The 25,152-nt window shown below is 47.4% G+C and overlaps 1 protein-coding gene across 4 annotated transcripts in view; it reads right to left on the reverse strand.

The window, feature by feature from the left end:
* Positions 1–25,152, reverse strand: part of RUBCN (rubicon autophagy regulator) — a 438,544-nt gene that overhangs the window by 302,481 nt on the left and 110,911 nt on the right. For all 4 annotated transcript variants that reach the window (XM_069617528.1, XM_069617527.1, XM_069617526.1 and 1 more), the window contains exon 2: positions 9,896–10,049. In XM_069617528.1, the coding sequence (XP_069473629.1) occupies positions 9,896–10,049 (154 nt within the window). The remainder of the gene's footprint in view (positions 1–9,895; positions 10,050–25,152) is intronic.

Genomic DNA, 25,152 nt, shown 5'->3' on the forward strand with positions numbered 1-25,152 from the left:
CCTCAAAGACGCATATTTGACTATCCCAATAGCGACAGAACACCGGAAATATCTCCGTTTCAGGTGGGGCACGGAAGTCTGGAGGTTCACATGCCTCCCCTTTGGTCTAGCATCTGCCACATGGGCCTTCACCAAGATTATGCACCCAGTAGCAGCAGCCATTCGCGAAAGAGGTATAAGGATAATAATTTAGCTAGACAATATCCTCATCTTTAGGACGGAGCACGACTCACCTACAGGATCAGGCCACATGGGTATGCAACCTAGTGTCCTCCCTCGGCTTTGTCAAAATCAGAAAAGTCAGACCTTTGACCCTCCCAGAGTTCGGTATAGATACCAAGAAGGCCTCGCTGGAATTGCCAGCACACAAGATAAGAACTATAAAGAAGGAACTGAGAGCAGTGATAGCGAAAAAGGTTATTTTACTTCGCAATCTAGCTCGGATAGTGGGCCTTCTCGCGGCTTCGATTCAAGCAATTCTTCTGGGGCCTTTGCATTACAGAGCTCTTCAGAGATTGAAGGTCAGACATCTCAGGGGGACTAGGCTATCATCAGTTTGTTACCCTAGATCAGGAAGCTTACAGAGCTGCATTGGTGGCTGCAGAATATGGAAGCCTGGAAAGGCAGGGCAATCTTCAGAGACACCCCAGACTTGGTGATAAGAGTCGGACGCCAGCAGAGCAGGCTGGGGAGCACCATGCCGAAGTCTAAAACAGGAGGGAAGTGGTCAGAGGAGGTGCTCCGTCTCCACATAAAATGTTGGAACTTCTGGCAGGGTCTTTCGCGGTACAAGCTTTTACCAGAGACAGAGCCAAATGTTGTGTCCTTCTCAAGATGGACAACATCTATGCCGTCCGCTATATAAACATACTGGGAGGAACATCTTCCAAGATGTTGGCGGAATTAGCGAAGGACTTTTGGCATCATTGTCTGCGTCAAGTCTGGGGACCAATGGATATCGACCTATTTGCTTCCAGGCTCAATGCCCAGACCCCCTGGTTCTTCAGTTCGAGGATTGACACTGAGGCAGCAGGGACAGATGCAATACAGCAACAGTGGACGGGGCGGTGCACTATATGTTCCCTCAGTTCATCATGCTGATGAGAGTGCTAGCGAAGGTGCGAAGAGAGCAGGCAGAGCTAGTGTTCATAGCTCCGATGTGGAAGTCCCAGCCATGGTTTCCAGTAGTGACAGAACTTTCTACGGCTTCCCGAGAGTGCTTCCTCACAAAAGGGACATTCTTCAGGACCCGAACGGCCAGTTTCACCCGCTCATAGTGGAGGGCACCCTGCGCCTGGTAGCTTGCAGGGTTTCAGGCAATGATGGCAGCTGCCAGGCATTTCGCAGTTCGCTGCCGACTGGATTAGGGACTCCTGGGCGCCTTCCACCATCAGGAGCTATGGTGCTGCTTGGAGGCGCTGGACCGCCTACTGCTCAAGTTTCAGTGTTAATTCTTTTTCGGCCCCTTTAGTGCATATGCTGAACTTTTTAGCTCAAGAGGTTTGGTGAGGGATGCGCCTACAGAATTATAGGTGTGTACAGATCAGCGATATCAGCAGGCCATGACAAAGGGAAGCTGCTAAATGAGCACCCAGCTGTGCTGCGTCTTCTGAAAGGGTTGAAATTGCGTAAACCCCAGAGCCCAAATATTCAGTGCTCTGGGACATACGAATAGTGTTCCAACTGTTTTTGGCCTGACAATAGGGACCTATCGCGATCCCAATAGTCAGAAAAACTAGCCATGCTTTTATGCCTTATAGCAGTCTCGGACGTGAAAGCACTGGAGATAGACAAAGATTTTCTATCCAGAAGGGGTAGCCTTTAATGTGGCAAATAGAACTAAATCTGACTATGATTATTTCTTACCCATATTTTCCAAATTATGCTCAGCTGTTCGTGGCGCAATGTATTAAAGACTATGAGATAGCCATAGCGGAAGTGAGGCCGAGAGGGGTCACCTAGCAATTAATTGCGCACAGGAAGCTTTTCCATGCAGTTGCGATAGCCACCATTGCGAGATGGGTTGGAGAAGTGATGCGCTGGGCAGGTATTGGCTTATCCCAGTTTAGGGCGCAAGCAGCGAGGCGTGCTATGGCATCTAGGGCATTTGCAGCAGGCGTACCTTTACAAGAAATCATGAAATCAGCGGACTGGTCTAATGAATCAACATTTAAGACTTTCTATTTTAAGCCTGTTTAGCAGATAGCTCATAGAGTGATTGATCGCTTTGAACAAGCATAATGCTCGCCTCCTGCCTCGACATAGAATGAAGATTGTCCAGGCTTACAGCGCAGGGTAGTCTTGACTCTATTAAAGACAAGGAGGCAAGCATTATATCCCACCCTAATGTTTTATGAGCATGCTGCCAACTGTATTAATGAGTATGTTAACGAAGGACCCAGCCTTATAATAGTGTCTCCTTTTCTTCCAGGAGAAGAGTAAAAGGCGACTTGAGTGGAAGTGAAGAGACATGGGGGGATTACGTTCGGTAAGGAAGTCTGCTTGTCATCAAATGGGCAAAGTTTCAGCACAATGGATTGTGCAAGTTCTTCAGTTGGTTCAAGTTGACTGATTTTCACTTATATTGGTATTAGCTGCCAAAGAAAAAGGTTGGGCTTGCAAGGGGTCTCTCTTGTAGGTATTGCCAGAGCCCGATTGGGTAAAGTGGACAGACGAGGACTACTCGCCCAGAGGATTATGAGGCCTAGTAGTTTATGAAGACATTTCCCTTCAGTTTTAAAAACTATGCTACCCCCTATTTTGTGTTGACCTCCAGAGGAACAGGGAGGAACAAAAGATGTGTGATCAAGTTTTAAAGAAAGGAAACATTTTTAAAGTTGAATTGCTGTGGGAGCAGTGATAAAGAAGTAAAGCATAATGCTCACCTCCTTGTCATTAATAGAATCAAGACTACCCTGCGCTGGAAGCGTGGTTAATCTTCATTAGTAAGGACGTACTTTGTCCCCTGCCCTATCCAGGGAAGCTGGAGAGTTGGATGTTGGTTCTTTAGACCAGCACACTTGCAGGGTGCCTGCTTGAAGCTGGTTTGGTAGAATTTGCTTGGAAGAGGTGCTCCTGTTCCTGCCCCCTGGCATTGGTTGGGTCTGTGGGGGTGCTCGGGGCGAGACTGCAAAAACTGCATCCGGGGAAGGAGGGGAAGACACCCCCCTGTGGGTTTGTGGCCACTGGGCCAAGTCCTTGGAGTGTCTGCCCTGATATTATGTCTTATCCGGTTGCCCCTCTGGTCAGATTAGGGTGCTGATACCAGCCTTCGTTGACTTTTGGGTGTTGAATCCTTCAGGGCCTCAAAAGGAAAAATGTGTCCTGTAGGGGAAGGAGGGTAGGATCCACACTCCCACACCCTCTTGTGTGGTTCTCAAAGGGGCCCTCCACCCTCGCCGTCTGTAGCTGCCACGGCCACCTTGGGTGTGTGTGTGTGGGAGCGAGGGGCCAATGGGCCCCTCCCTACCATCACTTCTCAGTACAAAACTTGGACCAAGTGCCTCTAGTGGTGGGTACGCCCCTTGCCCTTATGCGATACTAACTTTTGGTTATATTCGCATAGATGGGACCATCGAGCAGGACACAGGGCATCCATTTTCTGTACCCCCTTTCTCCTCCATCTTGGCAACTAGGCCTCACTGCGATAGCACAAAATGCATCTCTCCGCTTTGCCCGCCGCTGTAGCTCGGAGCACATGGCCCCCACCCTCATCCCCGCACCAACTGGAAAACTCTGCAACTCCATTCTCACGCTGAGGCCGGAGCTGCTTGCAACAAATAATGAATGTAACACATCCCTTTTCCTGTGAGATCACTGTCCTGCATGTGAACCGACATGAGCCAAGCACAGAGCTTGTCCATCTCCACAAAAGTGTCCTTGCCCTCTTACCCTCGCCAGTCGAAACTTATTGCCATTCTAACCCTGTGTCCTTACAAGGCATCCCTTTCATGTGCCAGGCTGCCAACCTCGCTATGAAGCCCACCCAACAGAGCCCCCAACTAACATTAGACCCCCTGTGCAATATATGGTGCCCAATACTAACAAGTGCCACATACCTGAGATTCTTGTAAGACTAACCCTATAGTTCAATGGCAGTATTATAGTGGTCAAGGCCCTTAAACCTGTGACCTGTGTAACCCAAATGTGTAGATTGTGTAAACCCTTGAGTGATTTGTATAACGACATGATACACTACTGAGAGTCTTTTGATCAACTGTTATTTAGTGCATGCAATACTTAGAATGTATCTTTTTAGCTTAGATAGTGACCACCGTGTTTCACAGCGACCTGACCTTCACCCATCCGGAGCACAAATGTCTGACGTCAATCCTCCCGCCAACCAAGCAACCAACCCGGAGGAAGAGATGATGCCCACACCTTAGTCACCACCACGGCTGACCAATCCAACAAAATATTATTTTCGGTATTTTAGTGCCTTGTTTTCCCATTCGGCTTTTTTTTAAGTTGATAAGTTACTCAGCAACCATGTCCTCTGGTCCGAGTCCTTCTTCTGGCTTGCCACAAATCTCGGAGGGCGTGATCAGCCCAGGAACCCCTCTCCATCCACTCTTTGGGAGGCATATCAGTTAGCGGCCGGACCACCCCAGTCACTTGTGGCTCAGGCCCCCTCATGACCAAGGACGAGGAGTCCATCTAACTCCTGAAACCTACTAATGCCGTAAACATGGGTACATCAGTGGGGCAGCCAAAACTTCACAACTGCCCCCAGCCTACCCCAAAACACACTTGCAGGGCAACGTACACCCTATGATAAAGAGAGGATCAAAAAGTGCCCGCATCGTGGTAGACAAATGGGCTACTAGCACAGCAGTAAAAGTGTTACAGTGGCAGGGAGATTTAAGCAGAAATCGCTCGGACCACAAAATTAAAAAAACAGACCCCCACAAATAAAACTGTCCCAACATTCATGAATTCTGTTAATGACAAACATGGCAATGCAACTTTAAAACCATTACGGTCCTGCAGCCTGAAGCGACGAGCAGCAAAGGCCCCAGGCTCTGGAGTATTTTAATTCTGCATTTTCAGCCCTTCAACAATTTTAAACCTAATCTTTCCGCTCAACCCTCTCCCACCACGACCGCCACCCACCAGGACCACTACCCATCACCACATGTGAGCAATTCCTATGACCAAGGAACACCGTAAATATTCAGGTCCTACAGACCAGACTGACAGGGCAGCTGACAAATGATGATGCCCGTTTCTTGGGTCACCCACACCATATCCTGCTACCCACCCAGATCAGGACTGAGACAGCCTTAGAAACAGATAGGGACCACCACCCTAAATCAGTTCTCTACACAAGCACCTCTATTCATAAATTAATGTAGTCAGCTCAATTTCAGGTACAGCCCCTCCCTCCACTGACATCCATTGTATTGTGCTTATTTTCATCTCTAGGAAACCACCCCCCTTTGCATTTTGCAAATTAAGGGCCCCCCCCTCATTTATGCGTCGTGTCCTTTGCTCCTAAAGTGCACCTACGCAGATGGCGACCACAGAATTCCCCACTGTATTAGTATTCCGTGGTACCCCAGTGCATTGCACAATACTACGCACTCCCCTTCGTCCAACTGTTCTACTCATCAGTGTCCCCAATAAATGATCTTGCTCCTAGGTTTGCGCCCCACCACATGTATGCTGCTCATTCTTCAACCAACTGACTTACTTCTAAATGCCCTGTCAACATACACTATCCAACACAAGCCTCCTCACACATGGCAACTTCACACCTACCTGTAGGAGCTATGCCAAAGCTCACTTGTTTAGCTCTATCACACTACTGCCCTGGCACGAAAGAGCTGCTGGCTGGACTGGGAGAGGAAGCAGGTGGTGGCCATTGGGGAGGCTGCAATGATCAGCGGTATGTGGGCCTGGTGGGCCTTGAGGAGGGAGCGCTAGCCTCTCTGAACCCCTTGCAGAAGTGCAGCTGTCCACAAAACCGAAGGGCAGCTTGGTTGCAAGAGCAGGCTCTGCGATTCACTGAGACGAAACGAAAGTGAGGTGGACGTGTTGAGCTCCATAGAGATATGATATTTTGTTTATATCGCGCCCATACACAAGTTGGAACAGCAGTGAACCTGTGGTCTGCGGCAACCAAGCCCCTTAATCAGGGCAGAGGATTTGCTTGTCTCCCGCATGAGTGGGGTGCCAAAGTGGACTGCACTAGCCAGGAGGGATGAAACAAAGTGGGTGAGGCACAGTCAGAATGCATTGCTCACTTAAAGGCCCTGCACCCTAGACCCATTCCTGCATTACTTGATAGATCAATTGGAGTCAATGAGTCAGCAGTAGAGGATTAGTTTGAGACAATGGGCAAAGACAGGGCCATGAGAAGCCTTCATATTAAGATGGACAAGTGCACTATAACAGCATGCGATGAAGTTGACAGACGTATGAGACAAGGGAACACTGCGACTATGGACTGGCCAAACGGAAAACACTTAGCACCCAGAACAGTCTAGCACAGACGTAATGCAAGCAGTGCAAGATTCGAAGAACGCCCTAGAGACTGAGCTCAGAGCGGTGGGAGTGAATGTGAGCCTGATCAGAGACCAAGAAGCTTAAGGAAAACTGGATCAGGCATAAAACTTTGCACACATGTTGAGGTTTTTTTTCTTCAAATAACTGAGATGGAATCATAAGGAAACTTTGATGGGAGTGCCACAAATATGGCTGATAAACGACTTGCAATGCAGCGGTTAAAAGGCTGCTATGGGGGAAGAAGATGGGAGTATTGAGAATTGGAAAGGATGATGTTTTCTCAATTAGAGTATAAATATCTTAGTTTCACCAGCAATAGATGCCTCTATGATGCCTCGGAGGTTTAGGGAGGAGAACGTTGAGGTGGGGGTTTGAGTAATCTGGGATGGGGAGAATATAAGAGGAGTTACTGTTTTACGGCAATCAGAAGACCTATACCAAGTATTGTGGGGGATATTACAACCTATGGATGGTGGGGGTGGTAGAATATTATAATCTGAATGTCTGTGAGAGACACATGATGGAGATAGGAGGGGGAGATAACACAAGCTAGGGTGGAGAATCATTGATTTGCAACCATTGAATGTGAACATCCTAAACATTAAGATCAAAAGTGGAGTGGTTCCACAGTAGGTTACAGCTGGAACGGTTACTCCTACAGGATGATCACCTTGCCGGGCTGAATATGGGTTTCTGGTAAGGTCTAGATATTCCTATGTTTATCAAACCGGGTTTTTTAAAGGGGCCACGAGGGGCAGCTAGTATGGTGAGGAGTTTGCAGCCTTTCAAAGTTTTAGAGACTAAGGTGGAACCAAGAATGAGGGGCTTTGATTCTAATAAATGTAGATACACCACGAATGCTCACAGGGTCCTTGATGAAGGCCATGCAAAAGGAGATGGTGGGGATCTCACCAGGACTATTGATGAGCGACAGACGTGACAGACGTCATGGAGCCCACAGGCAATAGATCTAGGGTGCACTCTGCTAAACTGGGTCGTTCCACAGTCGTTTTGGGATTTAAAGATGTCTGGAAAGAAAAGGCTGGAATACATGGGGTGGTTTGCTCTTCCTTGCACTCCTCCTTTAAGAGATTCAGTTATGTGTCACTTCAAGGGGCCAGGGACTTGGTGAAAAGGTATTTAGTGAAAGGATTATCCGATCACCAACCCCTCCGATTTTTCATTAATAAAAACGATCCAAACCTGTAAGGATTATGAGACTCAATGACTTTCCGTCAGGAGAGAGCAAGCACACATTGTGGGAGGCCTCAAACCTGTATTGAGAGGCAAGTCGAGGATGTTCATGGGAACTCGGGAGAAGCCAGGAAGGGACAGTGAGCAAAATTTGTATAAATGGTAAGAGAACTTGTAAAGACAGGTCCAGAGTAAGGGGAGCAGAGGGGAGGCGTTGTGGACGTGAGCCTGAGGGAAGTGGCCAAGGGGGACATTTGGAGTTTGGGGAGAAAATCAAGGGTACAGGGTGCACCCCCCAAAAAAGAAAGCAGAAGAGGGGTGTGGCAAAGTAACAGTGTAGGTGCCCTTAGGTGGATGGTCTTGTGACAGTGCTCGGCAAAGAGCACCAAGAGAACACCTAGATTCCTAGTTTGCGTCTCTTGGTAACACTGCTTCCATCGTTGCACAACACCAACATGTTGTCATGCACTTAAAAAAAAAAACTGTCATCAAACAGGGATCCAAAAGTTAGAGCATCCATGTGGGTTTGTACATGTATTGGACATCCTCAGCAAGCCTCTATCTGTGTATGATATTCTTATAAATTGTACAACATTTCTTGCTCCCGCCCGCTCACGTTGCGTTCTGTGTGTGCTCTCCATCTGGGAATTTCTGTTGCAATTAAGCAGGTCTTGGATTCCTCTGAAATTGGCAGGTTTCCCAGTAGGAGCAGCTTCCGACACTCAATCACTTGGCTCCTCGTCTCACTTTCTGTTTCCCAAGCACCATCCTGGCTCTCATTGGTTGCTTTGCATCTGTTCCCAAGCCGAAGCTCCTAGGAAGCGCTGACCAGAGCAGCTGCCATGGCTTGCAAAAGCAATCTACACTTGCAGACGCGATCAGGTGCAGACAGTACCAAGGCAGCATCACCTGCATGCATGCTGGACATCCCAAGTTCCACAGCATACGACACTGAGGGTGGGGGACTAGGGGGGGCGGTTGTCACATTCATTGCCTAACAGAGGCCAAGGCACCACGTCTCGCTGGCCTGGTTTAAGGGGACTGCTACTGGTTTCAGTGTTTGTTGATTTATGTTTTCGATCTGGTTTATTTCTTTCACCACAAGAAAGACTAGGAGATTTTAAGTTGAGCATGATTAACATATTTACAATGCTGTATTTCTTTCAAACATACTCGAACTTGATAAAAACATTTACATAAGTATAGCCTTTAGTTTATACATTGCTTCAGGTCTATGCGAGCTTTAAATGCGGAAAGCAAAACCCAAAGTAGCTAGCAATCTACACCCAGTTCCTCCATCCTGACTTGCGCCACATACTGCTATCCCAGTAATGAAGCATCCACACAGCCGTACAAGTGCACCTCTACCCTGGCATAGTTTGCACCAGTAACCCTGTAGCGGCATGTACACTGTTATCCCAGTAATGATACATCCACACAGCCGTACAACTGCACCTCTACGCTGGCATATTTTGCACCAGTAACAATGTAGTGCCATGTACACCGAGCTCTCACAGTCACTTCTAATTCATCTTGCACAATCCAATTCGACCCCCCTTGTTACAAAGCTTTCCAAAGTGATGGTGGCTGAGCTTTAATGGAGAGTAAGTAGTATAACATTTCATAAAAGAGGAAAAGAGCAGCCATTAAGTATTTTGATTTTAAAGCAGGTACATGTACACGTTTCAGCTGTGAGGAGCCCATTGATAGAAAACAGGCCTGCACAAATTAGTTCTTTGGTGTATGGATGGGACCTTATGAATGGTCACCAAGATCTTTTACTGGCCACAAGTATGCATGGGAAGCCCATGTGGCCTTTCAGATACAGTCCTCGTACTGAAAGACTCTTGGCGATTGCAAATTCTGCATTGCTGTGTGTGAAATCTGCATGTCACAAGCTAGAATGCCAGCGGGATGATCAAGGGGTTAATGTGCCTGCAACAAAAACCTGCATCCAACCTGTGGAATGAAGAATCGGCTCATACGGCTGTGGGCAACTGCAGGAGTACCTTTCAAGTAGGTAACACACTCGGAGGTGGCCACCGAGCTTACCACTAGGGACCTGGCCTCACAGCTGCCCATCATCGCCACAACTCACTGCACGATTGCAATAGTTACAACACCAATCCTTGACTAACCCATCGCTTGGGGGCAGAAACACGCACCCTTCTTGTTAACAGTTGAGAGACGATACCTTATTGAGTGAAAGTCCATGGTGGAGGATGTTGTTCATATCTCGGCAAAGCCGCTCCAAGCCGCCATACTTCACCCAGACGTTTGGGTTGTTGGTGGAGACCAGACCTTCAACAGTGGTCTTCAGGTTTCCCAGCAGCGTCCAGTGCTCGGTCCTGGGATGGATGAAGGAGAAATGTGTCAGAGTAAAGCAATCGTGAACCATGGCACGTTACATTTTTATTCCCCCCTACCCCCATGGCTGAACCCTCTCGGATCTTGTACCCAAAACTGAGATCAGCAATAGGCTAGGCAAAGCAAAGGCATAGTCACAGGCCTGGAACTTGGTACACGTGTCAGCCTAAGGAATCTATGCTGGAACTCCAGTCCATCGAAATTGTATTTTCTTTAATTCACCTAACTTTAGGGTTCCCAATCACATTTGTGTAACCAGGGTGCAGAAATCAAAGTTGCATGCTACTGGCCATCCATAGAAAAGTCACTTGCCACCTCAATTCTATACATATACACAGCACCCCATTTTACTCACCAAGAGTCAACTATCAGTAGCCTGCAGAGCGCAAACTTTGCACCCCGGTATTACCCTCCGTGGGTTAAAAAGCAGATCCTGGCTGGTGCTAACATTTTGAGACACTGGGCCTCATTATGACCCTGCCGGTCCGGAAAGAACGGTGGCGGTAAAACCGCCGCCACCGTTGTTTCCAGACCGGCTGATTAAGAGTCCTGCAGGCGGGAGGTGTCTCTCACGCCAGGTCTGACCTGGCAGGATTTACGCCAACCGCCTGCAGGCGCAAATGGAAACACTGGCTCCGTCATAGACGGAACCATTGTTTCCATTGTCCCCACCCCCATGGGGGGGGGGGGCTCCATGGGAATGGGGACTTGCAGAATTCCACCTCCGGAATTCCCAGGTCACCGGGGTCGCAATGCCCCAGTGATTCCGGGAATCACGGAGGAGGAATGGTAATATGGATCCGGCCGTAGCCTGCCGGTTTTTACGGCACGGTTACCGCCGGACTCATAACGAGGCCCACTGTGTGTAGCCTGGTGGACTTTGATTTGGCTATTGAAGGTCAGCAGGATTAGTTGCAGATGTGCTGCCATTTTTTTCAGCTGAGCTACATATCTCACCCCATTCCCAGATGTGAACACTGGCGCCCTACAACGTGCACATGCCCGTCCGTGTGCAGGCAACATCATAGAGTAGTAAAAGTGTAGCAGGGGGACTGAATGCTGTGAAGGGGGTACAGAAAGCCAAGCCTGACGGAGCAAGTAGCAGCGCAGCTGGGCATGCCCCATAATGCCATTTAAAGGGAGGATGTGGCTTGTCGTATGCAGACAAGACGACAAGCCACATCCTACCTTTAAATAGCACAGAGAAGACACTCCGGGACAAGGAAGGCAGAAAGTACAGGTCTAAGAGGTAGCAAAGACCCAGGGCCATTACAGAGGTGGAAAAAGGAACGACCGCAGAAGAAATATGGGGCACAGGGAAGAGCGACTCAGGAGCAGAGCACCTACTACCAGGGAAGGTGGGTGGAGAAGAGACCACAGCGGCAAAGACCAATCCGGTGGAGGGGGACAGAGAGGAGGCACCAGAAGAGGAGGAGAGTGGTGAATCTACAGGTCAGAAACCTGTAGGTAGAGAGGAGGCACGCTGGGCGGGCCAAGGAGGTGACCCCCTGTAAGCAGAGCCAGTACTGGAACAAGGTGATATGGGGATGTTTTGTGTTCCACCTGCAGGAGACTCCAAATAGGAGACACAGTGGCCTTACTTACAAGAGGCAAATACGCCCCAAAAGTGTCACAAAGCAAAACACCTATTATTGGCCCTAGAGATTGGAGGGAGAAGTGACCCAGGCAGTGAGCAGAGGCCAGAGGAGGAAGTAGGGGTTGGGGCGGGTAGACTGGAGAGAAGCCATGGGCAGGATGGAGATTGGAGATGGGTGTAGAGGGGGATAAGAGCCATAGGAGGCGCAGTGAGTGAAGATTGATCGGGACAGGGAGGGAGGCTTTAGCGTTGTGAAAGAAATTACTACTGCTGAGGAGTGCAGGGATGAATAGTCGCTAAAGCCAGCTAAATCAGTCCCATACCATTTCAAAAGCAGGGGTGATCCCAATCAGAAAGGCCAACCAGGTGCAGCCTGAAGGGCATAAGTCCTTCGACTCATGGTATAGCCTGCCTGATCTTCAGGAGGTGTGTGAGCACAGGGACAAAATGCTCATCTTGGAAGCAAGACCACGCAGAGCAACAGAGGTTTGAATCCCGGATCTGCGCTTTGGTATTAAGCGTGTTATAAAAAAATGTAATAAACAATAGATCCCAAACAAATTAAGTACAATGGTTCTAAAATAAACAAAATGTCCAACCAAGGATAACAAATACTTTAATCCAAACGATCAATTAGAAAGCACTAGGAAAGCACTCCTGTAAATAAGCAGAGAATGCACACTTGTCAAGGGGCACTCCGAGTCGATGAGCAGGGATGTTCAGGTAATCGGATTGGGCAAGAATGTCAATGTTGTGAGAAATCTGAAGGTGTCTCACTCGCTAGTCCCCGGGGATCTGTCATCCAGGTGGCCAGGGCACGGCCATCGCTTTTGGATCCAGTTCCTGGGGTTGGACCAGTGCAGGAAGATCACCTAGATGAGTGGTCCTCAGGGAGTGAAAGTGGGACACCGGAGGGTGAGACGCGGTATTCACTTCCCAATAACACTTTTTTCCCATACTACCAGGTAGGATACCTAGGAGCTCAAACCTCCCCCTGCACCCTTTTCCCTACATGAACACTGTTTCACGGACAGCTTACTGTGAGATAAAACGGACTAACACCGGAGCCGTATACCCGACATGTCCGAACACAAGGGTCAGGCAATTACTGATAATTACATACACCTGACTTCCATCACACTTTCCCACACAGATTAACGGCGGAGTACGAAAGAACACTGAGCAAGACAAAACATATGAGGAAGCAGCAGTTCCGAGATAGCAGTTTAATACGAGGAGATAGACAGCAAGACCAGAAAGAGTTGCAAGGAAGAAGTTGCCCTTGGCCTTTTTGGAGGAAAACCATCACTTTCATGAACCCTCGAGAATAAGAGACAGAAGACCGGGAATTAAAGCTGAAGAAAGGTGCATTATGTGTCGAAGGTACCCAGGGAGGAGCGATTGCTGCTGTCATACTGTCCTTGGCCCCCACAACAAAGCAGCTGCGGTAAAGTCAGCACAGCTGGTGAGTTGGAGAGACCGATAGCAGACCAGTCTGTGTTAGAACCAAGGATGCAAGCAGCAACATTGTATAAAGAGGATCGTGCGTGAGGCGTTGGCAATGAGTGACGCAAGTATAACTGGAACTAAAGTAATTGAACTTTGTGATTGAACGTTGTGAGACAATCCCAAGATACAATATACAGAGTGGTCCGGCACCATGTGGGTTCTCATTCGAAGGATTGTTAGGTATCCAACTGAGAGTGTAAAATTGTGAACTGTAACATCGAAGTGGTCCTGCAATGGGTCAAGCCAAACCCTGTGCACATTCGAAAGTCTTTGATAGCTAATACAAACTGTAATTGGTCCGAGCCCGGCAGAGGGAGACAAATTGTGAAAAGGGATCTGAAACTGGCTCAGGGGGATCCAGGGTGAAGAGTGAATCGCCCTACATGAATACTTCGAAAGGAACATTGTTTGTTTGATACATCAGGGCCTCTGAAGCCAGAGACTTTTTGAGAGCGTAAGAGACTTGGGCATAGAAGGCCCTGATGCTTGTAATGTAACTGTGTCCTCATGACGAAGCCCAAGAGTGTGCTATTCTCGAGTGAACCACCTTGTCCAGTGCTCAAAACATGGAGAAAGGAGGCCAAAGGCCTGAACCTCCCGACTCATCATTTTGTGAACACGTCCTTTTTCATGATCACCACCCCACACTATTAGTAACTTCGAGGTAAGGATTGGAAATAGGTTTTTTAGTATAGGTCCTTTTATTTTGAAGTGACTCCACTAGGACTGCATTATTATTTGATCGTCGTAGTTTGCTCCCATCTTAGATTTACAATGTTCAAAGATATGATCATGAAACAAAAAATGGGGAATGTGGCTTAAAAGTCACTATGGTCCCAAAAAAAGTGGATTTGAGGACATGGCCTCTTCACAGTACCTGGATTCTCGTGTTTGGGAGTCTAAAAGCATTGATCTGGAATCTGGATTTCTTGGTGCTTTAGTTGTGGTTAAGCCGGCGTTCAGACATTCAAGTCGGTGAGATTCCACTGGCAGTCGGCATAATGTCTGTATGAGGATACGAGGCTCCCAAGGACTGCGTGATTTTTCCGTCGCAGAAAAGTCTACAACGGAAAAGGTTTGCACATTTCCCATGCAAACATGCATTCAAGACCCCTACATACCGACACCCCCACCCACAACACTCCCTCACCCACACCCCCAACATAAACAAACCCTACTTACCTTTTTTACACGCCAAGTCCCTGCGGCGCCAGCTCCCTTTCACTGCCCGTGATCGGGAACCGGCCCCGCAGGGTCCTTTAATTTTTTTTTCAGGAGCTGCAGGGGTGTCCCCCGCAGCCCCCGCTCACTTTGCCACAGAGAATAGTGAGCAGGCTGTTGCGGGGGACACCCCTGCAGTCTTTTCTTTTATACTTACCTACAATGCTACCACCAAAGGTTCAAACTTTTGGTGTTCGAACCTTTGGTGGTAGCATTTTTGTTTACTTTTTGTATGGTCTGACCTTTTGTTTCGGTCCGATCGTACAATTCCTACTGCCAATGGATCAAGTCAGATTTTAAAAAATGACCTCCAACGGTTAAGGGTAGAGATTGAGTCGGCAGAAAGATGGTTCTGATGGGTCGAGTCATTGTTTGAGATGTCTGAATTTGATGACTTCAAAAAGTCAAGCTGGTGCTCAAGTCAGTTGCTCCCACTATGTTCAGCCTGTAATCGGATTGTGCGAGACTATATGGAAATGGGCTTAGCCAGTGTATGGATGGTTCAAAGTGCAGCAAGCAGTTTGAAGGTTGCAGATTGCGCCAAAATCAGAACCACGTGTCCTATGCCGGCTCGAAGATGTTGAGGCAGCAAAAACAAGATTCCTGCTGAATCTGGCCTCTAGTTTGCTAGAGACCCAATGCAGGGACTCAAAGACAAGTTAAGTTCTTCCTGTTCTGCACGTCCACTCCAGGGACCTTGGCCGGCAATTCTTCAACTCCAGTGAACAGGAGCCTATTTCCAGTGTAGCCAGCAGAGAGGCAGGCCTGGTGCACAGTAGTTCACCTCCAATGCTTCCTGGGGATTGTTAGGGAGCAGAGGTCTCCCCTTGCCTGGATGCCTTCTGTCTTCACAACACTGGTGGAGGACTTCTGGACTACATTTCCCCAACAACGGTCCAGTGAATTCAAGAGTTCAAAGATGAATAAAAGGAGGATAGGGTTTACTCTCCTGATGAAGGCAAAAGGTCACAGGGGATAGTTCAAAAGGTAAGCCTGCTGAAAAGGGTACAATTCAGGCTGTTGGAGAAAGATTTCTCTGCATTATGACATAACACCCAGAGGGCCTTGCCTGTAGGAAATGGGTGGGGCAGGAAGAGGTTGAGAGCCCCAACATACACAGACGGTGGGACCCCTTTCTCAGTCCACCCTTCCCTCCTGGCTACACCAATTCCACCATGTCCCTGCCTGCTGACTTCATATTGACACTTCTGGTCAGCACACCACACTGAGGTTAGAGTGACTTGTTATATCAGTGCTGCCTTTGAGGCACCAGTTTCCATGAGACATCTGGGGGAGAGGTTTCTGTGCCCTGGAGGAAGATGTTGGCCTTTCTCTGAGGAATCAAAAGAGGCAGCATCCTCTCCATTATTCCACATGGCACAGAGAAGAAAGGCAGACCAAACATCAATACAAGTCAGTCCTTTCATAGCTGGGGCAGCTCACAGAGCCGACACGAGTATAATATTGAAATGCTGTAGCTGAATAATTGTCTGCTGTTAACAATAATCAAGCAAAAACTAGGCATGGCTTATATTTAAAGATTTACATGTCACCAGACTAAGACATACAATGTGTATACTTTGGATCAGAGGTGTAGAAAACTAAAAAGGCTACCACTGCCTGCAGGAATTTTGTGTTCCAGCAGCTGTCACAGGGATCTTTGAACCGGTCTTGTGCCACCTAAAAGCTGGGGCTGAATGCGCATGTAGGCTGGTTCAGAAAGGGTCATGTTTTTGCTCTATAGCTTTGGCATGGAGCATTTATGAAAGGAGGTCCGATTAGCAGACCTCTCTTTCGGCAACAGGATTACCTACATCATGCTATGCAATAAAAATCAAAAAAAGCTTGGGCTAGTCCAACCTCACCAGACGGTGTTCTGTCACAAATGGAACTTTAGTGTGTCAACTTCAGGGGTGCCAAAACTGGCCAAAGAACAAACATGCACATAGGTCTAAGAATGTCACTTCACCTACAAAAGGGGGAAAAAACTAGCTCGGCCCACAGAGGTTAGAGGGCGCAGAGACCAGAGGTGGGTGCTGCCAAGGCAGTAGCTATGCCGCACAGATACAGAATCACATCCACCAGAAGGGCTGCACAGAGCAAAGAGGGTAGACCTAAGCATAGACAGGAGCTCCGGCGCCCAGGTAATACTTTCATTTTAATGGCCACAGAGCATGTGGCAGATTCTCTGCCTGGGTGGGTGGAGGAGGTCATGATGAGGTCAAGCGGCAGCCTACATGTCCATCTATTGACTGGTACTCAATCGTGTGACTATGTGCATACAAGTCAAGTAGCACTAGGCCCACATGCTGAGCACAGTTGATTAAAATGTGCAGACATTAACACATGCCACACACGCATGCATGCATGCATGCATGCCACACAACTGGGGTAAAGCTGTAAGTGTGGATCATAGGGAGGCAGGAGAGGGTATTGGAATCCGTATATTTATTAAAACAATTTTAAAAAACGAATGGGAGATTTATTCAAACAATTGGCTGTACGAAAATGACTCCAGCCGAAAATGTTGAATAAAGCCCCCACTTGGTGTCATTATAGTGAACAAGAGCAGCGGGGGCGTCCCCCATCCCTATTGAATAAAGTTTGAAAAGGAAAATAAATATATAAAAATAAAAAAGGGGAGGACCCAGCGGTGCCGGCTCCCATTCACCTAAGTGAAGGGAACCGGCGTTGCAGAGGGATGCAGGAGACGGCGGCACACATGGAGGTGTGCCGCCAAGAGGTAAGTAAAGGGGTGGGGAACAGTGGGTTGTCAGAAATGTTTGGTAGGGAGTGAAAACCGAAAGTCATTTGCGTTCAAATGACTTTTGGATTTTTCTCCTTCAAACATTTCTAATTCAGTAAATTCATGGCAATCCAAGGGTATTAAAAACATTACCACTGGGAAAAGTATTTGCCGCAATACTGCTCCGAAGACTAACCGAATGGGCGGCGTGATCCAAGGCAAACTGGTTTTATAAAGAAGGTAGGCACTAATGTCAACCTAATACTACCAAACCTGCTAAAACTGGAAGCCATAAGTAAGAAAACTCCTATCCATGCGGCGTTTGTAGACCTACAATTAACTTTAAACAAAGCTATGGGAAAACTAGCCATTTGGAAATGTCCTACTGAAATTTTGGCTTCAATAAAAGCACTCTATTCAGAGACATCGATTAGAGTCAGACTGTCGCAAGAGTGCGCAACGTCAACTGCAATTCCAACATGGAACCGGTTAAAACAAGGCTGCCCCTTGGCAGCGACGCTATTTAACTTATACACATCTAACCTAACAGAACCAAAATGCGACAGTTGCAAACCCTCCGAAATTTAATGCAACTGAACTTTCATATATCATCTTCTCAGATGACCTCATTATACTTGACAGAACCCAAGTGGGTCTGCAAAAGAGACTGGCTAGTCTAGAAAAGTACATTGAGGCGAATGACTTGACGATCAACACGAGAAAATCACAAGCAATGACATTGGCAAGCCATACAAGCTTAAAGAACAAACCTCTGGCAGTCTTTATCAAAGGGAAAAAATAGTCTTGGTGAAATCAACCAAATATGTTGGAGTATGGCTAAATCAATCTGAAATTGAAAAAGAGTGGATAGAATACTTTAAAAACAAATCTCTTCCATTAGCTAGACAAGGACTCCTAATACACAAGAAATATGGAAAATTCTCGATACAACCGGTAATGGCATTCTACCGTTAGAAGGTGGTAGTCATACTAACATACAGGAGTGAATCCATGCTTAACCTGCCTCGTCAAACATGGAATTTAATAGAGGGTATTTTCTGGTGGAAGATATCGTCTCTCCCTCCCTCATATCCAATCCCACATATTAGATTCGAACTGGCTATTCAATCGTTAAGAGTCCATTGTAAATTGGGAATATCTTGATCTAATCAGGAAAACGATAATAGATGACGACATGCCTCCAATTGATGTTCTTCGATCCAAACCTAAAACATCAAATAATGCTGTGCTAAGTATATGGAAAGAAGCATGCACACAAATCCTAATCAATGCCAACTCAAACCGGGAAATGCTAGCCAATCGCCCATTAGAGGTGAAAAAGAAAATCCAACGGAATGATTGGATCAATACGATAAACAAAAAACTGCAATATCAATTGGATATAAAATCCAATTTGGAAGTGAGAGCATTGAATCAATTACTGCAGTACTTGATCCCTTTTCCAGCACGACAGATGAGACACGTTTCTAAGAATGCGCCTAAATGTGCTCCCCACTCGAGAGGTTTTAACAAAAACAAAACAACTGCCCGCTGAGAAAGCCTACTGCAGATTCTGCAAACAGACAGATCAACCTGAATCTCTATACCATATTATTATTATCATAGAACGCTAAGTCTTGCGTGTTAAAAGACAACTGTTTGCAGATATGCTCCTGCAAGAAATCACTCAAATGGAGATAGAAGATTGATGGGCACAGATATTACTCGGTAACAGTAAAGCCCTTGTTTTTAGAGTGATCCAGTTTTGGGACAATGTCATGAACACAAAACAGTAAGAGAAGAAGAGTCGATGCAAATCTTAATTGTTGAATAGAAATTTCCAAGACAGCTATACCCTAAGCTTTGAGGTTAGCAGAGGTGAATAGACTTTATTGGATCTGGACTGGGACACATTAGCAGAAACTAAATGAGAAACTAACAATGCAGATGTTTTTACTTAAAAATACCATGAATGATTCTAGAGGATGATGAATGAAAAGTTTGTAACCAAACTATATCATTTAGAATAAATAAAATAATAATAATTACGAGCATAGTATGATAAATAGCATAGCATACAGCCCTGTGCTGCTTGCATGCTACAAAGGCTGGTTAAATTATTTGAAAACAATACACAACAGTAATGTGTGGTGAAAGCTGTTGCGAGAGCACAGTATAGTGACGTGCATTGAGGCAGGTATCAAAAGTACAAAACAGATTTTTTTTTTTAAATGGCAAAAGTGCAAGAGCCCCCTCAACTGGGGACAAGTGCCACATCTCTCTGGGATGGTTCCCACTCAGGAGGGTCTCCAACCACGTTTCAGGTCCCTGTACTCTTAAGAGGAGCAATTCCAATGTGCATATCAGTCTGTTGCCCCCCCTCCCCACCCCCCACAAGGACAGTCCACCACTGAAATGCCAGGCAAGTGTCCGCTGAACAGCCGGGCCAATAGCGGCCCCAGATGGGTATTTCTGCCTTGTTGGCCATCAGTGAGATGGGGCTGTGTCTCAGTACTGGGTCAACGTCTGGATCACACTTCATAACCAATAGTATTTTAAAATTAGGCAAAAGTGGGAGAGCTATAGGGAAACCGCTTCACCTCACTAATGACACCCAGCCAGACCTAGCCTTTCAGTGCTGGAATGGCCTTCTAGGGGGGAGTGGAGGGGACCAGACTGATCTGCAAATGGTCTTCACTGTGAAAGGTACAGCGAGCGACTTAAATGGTTGCAGGTCCTCCTGGGCGGGAACCATCCCAGAGAACCGGTTGTTTGGTTGTTACATCCGCCTTGCGTCCCGCTACGCGGTGACGCAAGGCGTTTACAATAAAAACCCTGCCCCCGCACAGAGAGAGCAGTTCCGGGGCAAGACAGCAACGCACGAGCGTCCGTGTCATCATTGCTCCTGTTGGAGCTGCGCAGCGCGGCCCTACAGCCTGGGCCTATCCTCCTGATTCCCTGCCGACGCATCGGACGGAATCAGGGGACATAATAGTCGTGCCCTACTCCGTTGAAGGGCACCCACAGTTTTGCAAATTCAGATCAAAGACAGGTTGCACAATGGTTAAACTCCCCGTCGTACTACATAGAGCCTCAAACACCTGTAGTCATTAAGAAACCTCTTACTGGCCTGGGGTTTTCAGGCTGTTGTCTAGAGGCCAGCCTTAGAGTTTAGCGTGGGTGTCTAGTACGGACTGATCCACCGCAGCACCATGGAAATGTTTTGTATTTCCGTTGGCTGCGACTTTCATCCATCATACAAAAAACGAAAGGCAACACCAGCGACATCTAGTGGCGCATTCAAATATCAGATACCTCTCTTGTCCTTTAATGCTGCGTTTGCCTCCTAAACTGTGGTCCAACTATTGCACGGCGAACAGTGACATCGATTTAATGCATACAAACTTGCAAAGAGGACGCACAACTGCAGTGGTATTTGGACAGAACACCCCTCTCTGTGCCCCCCGTCACAGAGAGGGGGGTTGCTGTGGGGGGCTCATTGGAGGGCCCCATACCCGTGTATGGGGCCCTCCAATGAGCCACAGCAACAATGGCACCTTTTCAAAAGAGACATAGAAGCTTCGCTTCTCAAAAGCAAAAATAAAAAAGAGACAAAACCCGAAGTGCGACTTCGTTCATAGGGGCATGAAATCCCAAGGTGACTTGCCATAACCTTAACATACACAGAACGGTTATTTAATACCTTAAAATACATGACCCCCACACACCAACGCAAGAAATCGTTAACTGGGGATACTCGTTAGAGTCGAGAACATATATATACCAGAAAAGCACAAAATAAACATAACACCATAAACAGTTACTTTTTATTTAATAGCTATACATTGTGAAAGAAGGGTATTTCAGAAAGAAGGAGTCTAAAAAGATACTTACATCTTTATATGTTGGCAGTGGAAACTGGAATTCTGCTCTGTGCCGGCTCAAACAGCAGGTGTGTGACAGTGCAACCCAACGGTGAGAAATGAATGCACTACACAACAGAAGCGCAGTGCTGTCACTGCTGGGACTTGTGATGAACCCAGGGAATGTGTTACTTCTCCCCAAAGGGGTTGGGGGGAGCCACCCACTTTGGGACTAGGGCGGTGAGCCCACTCCACTCATCAACACCCCTTGGGAGAAAAGGTAAACAGGACCCCTGCCCCCTTAGGTGATGCGGAATCCCCAGGAAGAGATTTTCCTCAGAACTCCCTAGTCCAAAGACTCCCAATTTGGTTCTTGGCTATATGAGGATTGAACAGGGAAAGGAGGTGCAGGGCCCTTTAAAAGTGGCTGGTGTGGTTTCTGACTCTTGTAGGTGATCGTCCTTAAGTTACTCCGTTGGATTACAGAGAAGAGCGTAAAGATTCTGCATGCCAGATGCAAAAGGGGAAGCTGAAAAGATGGAGCCAGGAACATGCAGAAAGGCAGGTGGGGAGCAGGTGCAAGTGGGTCTAGGTCATCTGGCCTAAGCCCTGCCCACCTAATGCCTTCCAGGTAGCCGCTCTTTTGGCATAAGCCCCGCCCACCTGGTGCTTCCTGGTTGCCGCTCTTTTGGCCTTAGCCCTGCCCACATGGTGTCTTCCTGGTTGCTGCTCTTTTGGCCTAAACCCCGCCCACCCGGTGCCTTCCTGGTTGCTACTCTTTTGGCCTTTGCCCCGCCCACCTAGTGTCTTCCTGGTTGCCGCTCTTTTTCTCTACTTCAGCAGCTCTCCAACCTCTGTTGCACTTGCACCTGCTCCCCACCTGCAAAGGATCTAGGTCACCTGACCTAAGCCCCGCCCACCTTCTTAGCCCTGCCTCTTCTTTTTGCTCTTAAATCTTAGATCAAGGGCGTCTCTCGCCAGGGCGGTTGAAGCGAAGGGCAATTCCTGTTGGGGCCTGTTCGGACCAGAAAGACCCAGGGCCGAACCCCGGCCCAGACAGCAGGTAAGCATGCACCAACATGCGTTTACTCCCTCTGTCCCCACAGGCCATCCCCACCTCTGGTCCCCGGTGATGTTCTGTTGTGCCCCCCCGCTTCCCTTCTTGCATACAGGAGTTTCCGGCTTTGCTTGAATCTTCTACCCTGTTTCCTCTCCCCACATCCTACCTCTGCAGGAGTCTGTCCCGATACATTCTGGTTTCACAATCAATGCCTTTTGCCAATGTTTGGATTGGACTTTTATGGACTTCATTGACTCGCGGTGCGTCACCCTCTCTCAACTCTCATGCTGGACTTCCCCTGCATCTTGTACTCATGGTGGCCTGAATCATTTTCATCTAGAATCCTGGCTTGTATTTGCTGTTCTCTCGCAACATTATGTGTTACTACTGACTTATGCAATTGTATTGGCTCTCCCCTCTTGCTTCTCCACTTTTTCACTGCTCACTCTCTGTTCTCTCCTCCTCCTCCTCCTCTCCCTTTTTCCCTTTTCTGATCTCCTCCCCTCCCCCTTTCTTTCTCCTATGCACTTACTCTATCAGAATTGTCCTTGACCTAGTATGATAGCAACCTTGTTTTTCTGCTCCCCTACTTGTTTTCCCCCCACACCTCTCCAGCACTATCTGAAATGTCGCCAGGCCGAGTACGATAGTTAATTTCACATTCATTTTGTTCATGCCCTTTAAGAATGTCATTGTATTTTTCGTTGCCTTGAAGCGCTTTGAAACACATTGTGTATAGGCGCTATATAAATAAATGATCAAATCATATCATACGAAGCAACGCAAAGGAGGGATCATCCCTCATGGAGGCAGAGCCAGTGAGCAACACCACACAGACGGTGTAGAGCACGTAAACTGCTGCCGTCATTCGGAGCTGCTCGAGCCTGCCGAACATCAGGGAGAAACAACCAACCAGTAGTTCTGTGCCAAAAAAACAAACAAAAAAACACCTCCCCAGACAACACCCATCACAAAAAACAAGGTACACTGCACGAACAGGGACCTGGAAGCAGGGGGCAAGTTCCAGAGATGACCCGAAGGGCTGAAAAACCCAGAAGTCTGGAATGGGGCAAGATACCAGATAAGCCAAGAAAAGCCAGAGCCCGAAATGGGGTGAGATAACAGAGAAGCCAATCCAGGGTAACAGACAGTCATCCCAGGTGGCAAGAAAGAAAACGGAGACCATGGTCATGCCTGACATTTAAATTGTACTGCCAGGCAAATGGCCTGGGGGAAGCCATGGAGATACTTGGGTGGCAGCCAGAACCAAGCACCACCAGGAAAGAGACTACAAAAAAAGAGAAACTTTGAAACGAGTAATCAGGCACATATGGCCTGAGAGAATCCCAAGAGACATTTGGGGAGGGGTTCAGAAAAAAAACCACCAATGCCAAGAGTGGGCAAAAGGCCCTTATAGACCTTTTCTGGTTTCATTTATGTTAATTGTATCTATTAGTGGTAGGGACAGAACGTGGGTAGATTAGGGTAGAGATGGAGGACCATTATTCTGTTGCAAGACCTCCTGCTGAGCACCCTTTTAAAATGTTCCTTAAACATGACAAACAACCACTGAAGAAGGGACAGGACAGAGCTTGTAATAAAACATACTGTTGCAAACGTGACCTCTTGCCCGTCCCCAGATTCCGACTTACCACAGACCGTAATGAGCAACGTATTTACAGGCTATGCATTATGAGGACATCATTTGGACGCTTGTGTACAGCTACTGCAGGCTGCCATGTATTATAACGTGAATCAGGCAACGTAGGCTATAAGCGCCACAATTGAACATCATGGGCATGACTTGCCCCGCACCTCTGCGTCAACCTACACCAAGCACACTACACATGGTCCGAAGTCTGCATCAGGATGCTAAACATATAGGATGTCAATAGTGCCCTTTGCTGCCCTGGATGCCTGAAGCAACTGTGTAGCGCACAGAACATCCAACAACCTATTCCCAATATATTCAGTACTCCAGCTAGAACCTTTGCTCTTTCATAAACAAGCTCTTCTACATTCATTCTTCGACAGATCTGTGGACAGTTCTTAAACAAAACCAATTGGATATGGAAATGTTATCGCTCTTGCTCCACAATTTGCATGGTGATCTAGGTACATTTTCAGTAATTCATCAGGTTTTTTTAAGAAAATTGGCTTTCTTGGTTGACAATAAACGGTATACTGGGCACTGGAAGTCAAATACAGCCCGCCAATGAACGAATAGCTGCACAACCTTATTGAAGGGCGGGAAGAAGCTTCCATTTCCTTACTACCTTCTAATCAGACAGAAAGATGCATGGCTCGAGCTCAATAAGTGTTAATGCACGTTGGTAGTTTTGTGAAGCGGCCAACCCCGTCCCACCACCTAAGTGCTTTAGAGTAAGGCAAGCAGCATTCAAAGCACTATGATGGGCCAGGAGGGAGGGAGGACATGGGTAGGACCCCATCCCAAAATAATCAGCCGACATAGTGTAGCCCAGGACACTAGCAAGACTGCCATTTTGTGTAGATGCTAGTATAGTTTGGAGACAAGTTCTGCACAGCAAATGCAGCATTTCATGCACAAAGCCCAAATTGCAAGACGAGGGAAACTTTGTCGTGCCTGAGCTCTCATGAGGACAACTCACACCCCCCAACCGCCATTAAGCCAATTAATTGTTCTAATAGTGTTGCAGAGATGTTTTTTTAACCGAAAGCAATGTACCCTGCTAGGCTGCGGTCACAGACCAGGGCCTGGTGTGCACGTTATCTCACACTGGCCAAAGCATGACACGGCCCATTCCCAGGCGACCACGAGTTATAGCCCATATAACTACCTAATCCCCAAGATCGCTGAATTCCATGGCACCAAATGACCTTCGACCACTAAGCCTAAAGTAACAAGTCCTGAATGTTCAAAGAGAATGGACACTGCACGTCTGAGCTACAATCTGTATTGAGAGGTGCTGGGAGGGAAACAGTTCAAAACAAGGGTGGAGACCTTGGAGCAGGATGGCAAGGAAGAGAGTGAGTGGAATGTGAGTATGGAGGTTAGAATGGCCCAGAAACTTCTTTGTGCCAGTCTTAAAGCCTGCCAGGTGCACAG

The sequence above is a fragment of the Ambystoma mexicanum genome, chromosome 10 (genome assembly GCF_040938575.1).
Source record: "Ambystoma mexicanum isolate Mex_15411 chromosome 10, UKY_AmexF1_1, whole genome shotgun sequence".
NCBI classification, from domain to species: Eukaryota; Metazoa; Chordata; class Amphibia; order Caudata; family Ambystomatidae; genus Ambystoma; species Ambystoma mexicanum.